This window comes from Micropterus dolomieu, linkage group LG22, assembly GCF_021292245.1.
Source record: "Micropterus dolomieu isolate WLL.071019.BEF.003 ecotype Adirondacks linkage group LG22, ASM2129224v1, whole genome shotgun sequence".
NCBI classification, from domain to species: domain Eukaryota; kingdom Metazoa; phylum Chordata; class Actinopteri; order Centrarchiformes; family Centrarchidae; genus Micropterus; species Micropterus dolomieu.
Window position 1 is genome coordinate 22,743,471 of NC_060171.1, and position 7,890 is coordinate 22,751,360.

The window sequence follows — 7,890 nt, forward strand, 5'->3', positions numbered from 1 at the left end:
GTTATTGTCATGGGTCCTGCTTTACCATCCATATGCTATAATAGAGCCACTGCCAGTTTTATCGAGTTGTGATTGGCAAAGGGCAAAAAAGCCCTTTGCCAATCACATGCCTGCTTTTGGATCTTCAGTTCTAAAACTTCACAGGAAATGCTTTTACTCATAGTTAGAAATCAAACTAATCTCACTTCAACTTAAAATGCACTTGGTCACACTCAGTCCACTCCATCAAGAGATCCCCGAAACAAGAAAAGAGGAAGAAGGTCTTCCAGTTTTACAACACAGATACGCCAAGTTAATCATGCGTTAGAAACCATGTAAACTTCTAATAAATGGAACCATCATCGGTTTCTCAACTGTGTCTTTACTTCTCTGTGCAATGCAAATCACTTCTGTTTTCACTATGATGTTATGTGTTTAGACTTGGCTACTTGGAGACAGATTGCATTGTGCATCAACAAATGTCTCAACATTTGCTACAGATTGTGTCAAAATTGATCTTCTAATGATAATAATATTGTTGTGTCTTTTCAGGTATGGCTGGACCAACAATATGAGCGTTGTCATCCTCAGACTCAGCCACCATGAAAACTGTGCAAAGAACATGACAGGGTTCATTATTAATTCCCGTGTAGATGCTACAGAAAGCTTTGATGCTTTATGCTATGATAAAAAAGGTGACTATATCCACAAAAACTTGTCACTTACACTTTATCAGGGCAGACCAAAGCTGATACTCCAATTACTGAAGTGTTATGTAAATGTACAGACTGCACTGTCAAGACTTTGTTGTTTGTTACTATTTGCTTTTCCATTTTGATAACTACTTTCTCTTCCCCCATGTGCCAGTCGGGCCTGAGTTGAACTGTACGGAAGCATTTCAAACCAAAGATGCATCAGGTTAGCACACCCATTCACCCTTACCTTATTGTAATACATGTATAAGGAGACACACTGAAAAATTTAATTTACAGTTGTCAGGAGGTCAACATTTAAAAACATACAGAATTCCCAGCTTATGAAGCTCAGTTGATGATGTGTTGATTTTTGGCATATGTCATAGAATTGGCAGAAAACTAAATTTGCAATTCATTATTTTAAGCAAAGAAAACAATATGAAAACTCTTAGACACCTCGCTCTAGTTCCCAATTATTACTATATACTCATTTTGTACTGTATATTTATATAGCAAGTGTATCCATTTCTTTAATGGCACTGTCTAATTGCACTGGCTGACAATTATGTGGCAAAAATGATTTAAGACTTATTATGTTGCAACATTTCATGGGGGATGCCTGTGAGAAACTCAACTGCAGCAAGAAAGTCAACCATGCATGTTAATATGCATGCGTTTTGTATTGTAATGTATTATTATTTTAACATAAACATTGGCATGATAAGATGAATTGAAAAGTGAAAAGTTGTGAAAAAAAGTTTAATTCTCAGAAGAGAATGTAATCAGGTTTTACAACATCTCTCTATTTCCCAGCAGCAGAAGGCCAAGAAGAGACCACTCCAAAAGCACAACCTGAGGATGCTTCCGATAGTGAGGGTGGAGACCCCACAATAGTCTCTTCGAAAGATCCTTTCATGGAAACTACCCCATTAGCCACTACTAATCCAGAGGAGCCAGAACATTCCATAAATGTTTTGGATGAAATCACCTCTGGTGGGAGTGAGAACAACAGTGAGGGGTTCACTTTCACTACTAGAGAGTTAGACCAGCCCACTGGATCTGGGATGGTGCCACCATCGGTTGACAATGTGGTAGCCTCACCAACGGCCCCTGTTGGAGAAGTAGAGCCTAAAGGACAAGATGCCATTACAGAGTGTAAGGAAAACCCAAGCAAAATGCAACCAACAGATAACTGCTACAAATCACAGTACAAGTAGACTTGTGTATATGATTACAGCTCACTGAAGTATTCAGGATTTGGATGAAATACATCTGACAGCGTAATGCATTCCTGTTTCAAAGCCATGCAATAGAAATCACCTACATGGTGCTAATAATGTTCACTTTTTGTGGAGACTCTATCAGAAAGAATGAGTGCTGGTTCAGCTGTTATTCTTCAGCAATTTTTGGATTGCATTATATTGCAAAGTTCCTGTTATTTGATCTATCCTCTGTATATCCAAAAGTGTAATCATAAAAATTGTGTTCATTTATATTCAAAATGCGTGAAAACACAGCCCACCCTGACATTAGATGCAACAGGTTTTGAAAGAACTGAAGTAACTTTAAGAACATATGACGCCCCCTTGTGTTAGGCTGATATGTGGATTGGCTTTGTTGCAAAATAGGCCTCAGTGATTTTGTCTCTTTGTCCAGAGGAGCTATATATATAATATATATAACAAACACACAAAATACACAAAAGTGTGTTTTGAGGGCATATAGGCTATACAGTTCAATTTGCTGTACAAGTTAATTTAAATCAAACCCATAAAATATGAGTCATAAAGAGATAAAACTGCAAATATGATATAAGGCAGTTTAAAGTGAAAAACATCCTATGTGTTATTTTTTAAATGTGCTGGATACCTCCGAGTTTAATATGTCGGTGAATGACTTGTATCTTAAATGTTTACCTTACCTTTGTTATTGGCATTGTAGCTCCAAAGCAACAACCTAATGGCAAGGGACAGGACCTAGGTCCTGATGCGACTAAGCCTGGTTCACAGGAGAGCAGCGGTTCATCAAGTGAGCAACTGTGTTATTTCACATATACCTTTTAACACCCTGAAGTCCATCGTGATTTCAATCCAATAAGACAGTGGTGGGATAAAGTGCACCCCTAGTGGGATCCACTCTTTATTGACAGTGATTTTTGTTACTGACTCAGTTTTAATGCTGCAGGCTCATGGCTTGTTATTTCTCCCTCCAGACTGGCTGGTTATCATTGGAGTGATTGTGGCAGTTGCTGTTATTCTTCTTGTGTGCGCAGCTGTTGCCAAAAGAAACAGGTATGACTTTGATTGCTTTTTGTCCCCCTTACACTAATAGAGCTGTCATGTAATGTGTTTTGGACAGAAACATTAACCCCTGTTTCTATGTCATACTGTGCACAGTAGTCAATAGTCCGATTTTCACAAAATTTGCTGCAGACTGAGGGATGGCAAAAAAAATCCTATAATTTAAATGAATAACGTGCGCTTGCAGCTGGTGCGGCAAACAGCAGACCCTGATTATCACACCCAAAGATGGCGAGGGGAACGGGGCAGCAGCATCTGCATCCAGCTCGCACGCCCAGGAGAGAGAGCAGGAAATGGTGACCCTCATGAACAAGGAGAAGATCCAGGAGAACGGCAACACGGAGGAGTTCACCGTCATCACGCTAGAGGAGTCACCAGATAAAGAACAGCTGGCATGAGAGAGGAGTGCAAAGGCAGACAGGGAAGAGTAGGTGAGGACAGGAGGGAGAGAGTGAGGTGATGGTTGGGAGATTGGATGGGTCGGGGGTTGGGGCTCCAAACACTGGGGAAGAAATATGCTTTGTTGGCCAGCACTGGATGGACACTGAGTAAGGGTGTATGTGTGTGTTATGTAGAAAAATTGTCCAACTAAGGTTCAAAGTATTGTCCTGGGTCTGAAGCTGTTGTGTCAGTGGGACCGGGTATTTGAAATCACCATGTGCAGCATTTTATTGTGTGGTATACCAGGTTAGGTCAGATTCAATGGCAGTCAAAGAGTGTCATGCATGATGGGGTATCATGCATCGGTGCATAGCAGGGTGTGTGAATGTGTTTTTTGTGTCTGTTCTTTGTGTTTGTGAGCTTTATGCTTTGTTGATGGTGGGGCTAGATATACATGGATTTTAAAGGCCTAGGGGCTAATTTGTGAAGAACATATTGATGACAAATGAGTTCGGTTTTTTTATAGAATTGGTGGTTCCTAAATTGGCAGGTCTTTCTTCTTATATGGGAATTAGTAAATCAATATTTTATTTGAGATTTTTAAAGGAATCATTTTGACAACAACCCTTGACGTGTTCCATGTATTTCATTCATTTGTTTTGTTTGCTTATTGCTGTAACTTTGTGTATATTTCAGACATTTCCTGTGGACTGGAGTTTGCGTTTTCCATTTTCAAGAAAACTGGGGATGTCACTACCTTAATTTATGCAGCTTCATTTTCCCTTTTTCTTGGTCTCTGTATATAAAGTATATGTTTTCGGGAATGCCTTAGCAATAGCTGCCAGTACTTTTTGTGGTTTGGTGGAAAGGGGGCTTTCTATCCCTTTTTAAATAAAGGTATGTGTAATTTTTTTGAGAGTTATTTAATTAGGAAGAGCATCTCTGAAGTAAACAATTGTGAATGGATTTTGCAATAGTCAAAGTAGAGTGGATATTGGATGAATCAACTTGATGTATAACATCCAAAAACTGTGCAACTGATGCACATTTGAAGTCAGTTAACATGGAATGCATTTATATTGTGTAGATGAAATGAAATGAAGTCCCTGATGTTATCCTGAGGATAAATAGAATGATGAAGATGTTGTATATGTACTATATACACAGTGTGTACGATAAAAAAGAAAGAGCAAAAGGAAGTTTTGGATATAGCAGATTAACCATTTTGTTGATGCAAGATTTAAGCTCAGTGGAGACAAGTGACAGCGGCCTTGCTTTAGATGCTAAATTACATGATATGCATGATAATGGGTGTGGGGGGGGGGGGGGGGGGGGGGGGGGGGCATGTGCTGTACACACATAGCAATGTAAAGGTTTCTTCATGACAATGTTGTGCTCCCGAGGGGGAGGGGAAGAGTGATGAATGAAGCTTGTGTGCTTGCCCAGGCATCTATATGACAGTGACTCTGTACATTCACACATGTAAACAAAAGGCTCCAATTTTTTTTGACTGACCTTCTCCTTGCTGAAATATATAATACATTGTGTCATATCAATATCATTCCCTGTGTGATGGCTAATTCTTCCTGGTTTTCAGTATAATGCTGAATTATATGCAGCGATTACAAACTGATTTATGTTTCTGATATGTTTTTTTCCTGCTTTTACTTTTACATGGTTCATTTTGAGGAAAAGTAGCATGCAGTAGTGTAGGCGGGTTTCATGACCAATTAACAAAAGATGTTGCTGAAAAGATCTGTAAAGTCATGAATGAAATAAATGTGTATAGAAAGAGATGTGCAGGAATGTGGTGTTCATTCACTCATTATGTATGTATGTGTGAAGACAAAAGGGAGTGAGTGAATGGCTTGACAGGGGATGAGAGTTAGTTATGTTGCCCCCACATAAGAGGAAGTAAGGTTTCCACGGCACCGGGGTTGTGATGTGAGAACATGTTAACACAGGAAGCAAAGACCGAGATAAAGACAGACATTTTGAAAGATAGACATGGCATCGTTAGATGCATGTAATATAGTCAGACTGTCTTCATTGACTCACATTGAAAAACACATGCACAATTACTGCTAATTGAGCATGTGTTTATTATACAGTGCACTCATTAATGCAGTCATTAAATACTGATCTAGAGCCGCTCAGCCATCATTCTGCCATCACAAATTACTTATATATAGTAAATTAGTCTGATCCTTAGAAGAACATGCACTCTCTGTGATAGTCATCATTTGGTAACATATCTCTTTTTGCATGAGTTTTTTTTCTTTACGTGATGCAGAGGAGACTAGTGGGTATGTATCAACAAGCTGTATATCAAACTACCATCTATTTTGTTTTGATTTTTGCTCAGATGAGGCTAATATTTTCATAAAATTATTGCTTTGCTCATACTTTTTTATTCCAAACAAAAGGTTTGTGTTTGTAGCTAGAGTGATGTTTGACAAGTGCATTGTTTTACTGTCCTTCAGAGAATGACATGTTATCTATTGGCTATCCAGTTTAAATTGTTTCCATCCATCTAACAGTGCAGTGTCATACTATCTTTTGCTTACATTCACATGGGCCAACACCCCTACAATGTGCACATTTTTATTGTTATACTTAACATTCCCCTGTGTACAGTTTGACTTTTTTTGTACAACCCCCAATCAGTGTTGGACACATCATAGAGTGTTTTGTGTGGAGTTCATACAGAGTGCCTCAGGTATTCTGTGGTCTGAATGACTGCATGTAGTCCCTTTTCACATCCCCGGGTTCTCTCTTTTTCTTTAATGTGTGCGTCGTCTTTCAAATTGTTGATGATTACTCATTTCCTCACTGGCTCTGGGGATAGAACATAGATGGCAAGGCAGACTGGAGATGCTTAAAAATGGCCAATTAACAGTTCAATGTCTATTTGAACCTATTTAATCCCTAACTTAGTAATCGTAGTTGATTGAGTGGTCCAATACACGTGCAACAACATTTGATTGCTTTGGATTTAATTATGTTTTTAGAATAATGTATCAGTAAAAACTAGATTGTCTAGACTGTTTGAGAGACATAATTACACCAAGTGAATGACAGAAACAGACATGAAAAATTTATTTGCGTGTGTTTGTGTGACAAAATGAATACAGTCAAAAAATATCCAAAGGAACAGCCAATATTTAGTTATGAATCAACATTTATTAGTTATATTTGTATATGTACACCAAAGGTACAACACTTATTGATATGTAGAAACAGATTTTTTTTTATGTATACCATAGACCGAGGAAAGAAATCATGTCTTTTTTTGTCTTTTTTGCTTGAAAGTGTATTTCCCCCCACATACATACACTCTGCCTTTACATCAAAATTACAACAGCTTTACAAAGAGGGAAGGCCTAGAAAAGTAAGATCAGGAAAGCACGTTGTAGGCAGGAGTGAGGCAGGTCATCAGCTCTGTTTAGGAGCTTCTTCAAAAGGACACGTTTCAGTAGAAAAGGACAAGCTTGAAGATATACTGGCTCTTTGTTGAAATACCGTGTCATTCAATTTCCATTTAATCAGTACCATTTAGCTCAGCAAGTTCCAGGTGTTTGCGCGTGCATTTTTGTGTGGAAAGCAAAAAAAGGCAAGTAAAGGCAGTTTACAGGGTTGGATTTCTATAAACCACCATAACGTCGATGGCATGTCAGAGGTCAAATGTGGCATGTTGTGGCATGTAGACAGGGTAACACAGAATCTAAAAGATCTAGATGTCCGTGTCTTGCAGCTTTAAATGCAGATGCACCAGGTAAACAAAGATACAACGGCATATCAGGGCCATTGTAGGTACAAAAATGTTTTTAAAAACGCTTGGTGAGGGGCGTAACATTCCAATAAAAATTATTGTCTGAGATTAAAGTCACATACTTATGAGAAAAAAACTCGTAAAATACTATTTTTCTCCTGTGCTTATATTGTTAAAGGCTCTGTACTCTATCAAGCAGGGCATGCAGATGTTAATAACAACAGCCGTCACATATAAGCTAATTTCACCAACCTGTATTATGAAATACTTCCTCAGTTCAAAGACCAAAAACATTGGGGAAGAGCTGCAGGCATTTATAAATGACTAGGATGTGACATACTTTCAAGTGGCTTTGTTGCAGTCCCTCATATCTAACTAACTGTTTGAAAGCTCAGAGAATATCCAAGGAATATCCCCCCCACCCCGGCTCCGTAATTTATTAATTAAAAAAAATATCTACAATGGCCCTAATATGCCATCGTACAAAGATGCCTGAGACTAAAGCCAGTTTTCTCCATTGAAAAGACAAAATGGTTCAGATGAGTCACCTGAGGAAGGAATGTTGCATTATACTGTAACAGGCATTTGAATACATTGCATGATGTTTGTTCTTTAACTCAGATAACTATTATAGGCTGTGTTTGATTCCTCACTCTGTCCTACATACAGGGCAAATTTGACCTTTTCCTTTATTTGTCTCTCTTTTTGGCAACCTTTATCCCAGTAATTCCGACCAAAACAAGTCATGCTGGCTCCCTTCATC

At 38.5% G+C, this 7,890-nt stretch overlaps 1 protein-coding gene across 3 annotated transcripts; it reads left to right on the forward strand.

Annotated features, from left to right (window-relative positions):
* Window positions 1-531: 531 nt before the first annotated feature.
* On the forward strand, window positions 532-4,663 carry cd44b (CD44 molecule (Indian blood group) b; the record flags this gene model as incomplete). 3 transcript variants are annotated; one of them, XM_046037598.1, is given in 7 exon segments in its annotated part: window positions 532-674; window positions 847-897; window positions 1,488-1,829; window positions 2,616-2,702; window positions 2,887-2,965; window positions 3,162-3,405; window positions 4,052-4,663. In XM_046037598.1, coding segments are annotated over 6 exon segments (913 nt in total), but the record flags the coding sequence as incomplete, so codon positions are not given.
* Window positions 4,664-7,890: the final 3,227 nt, after the last annotated feature.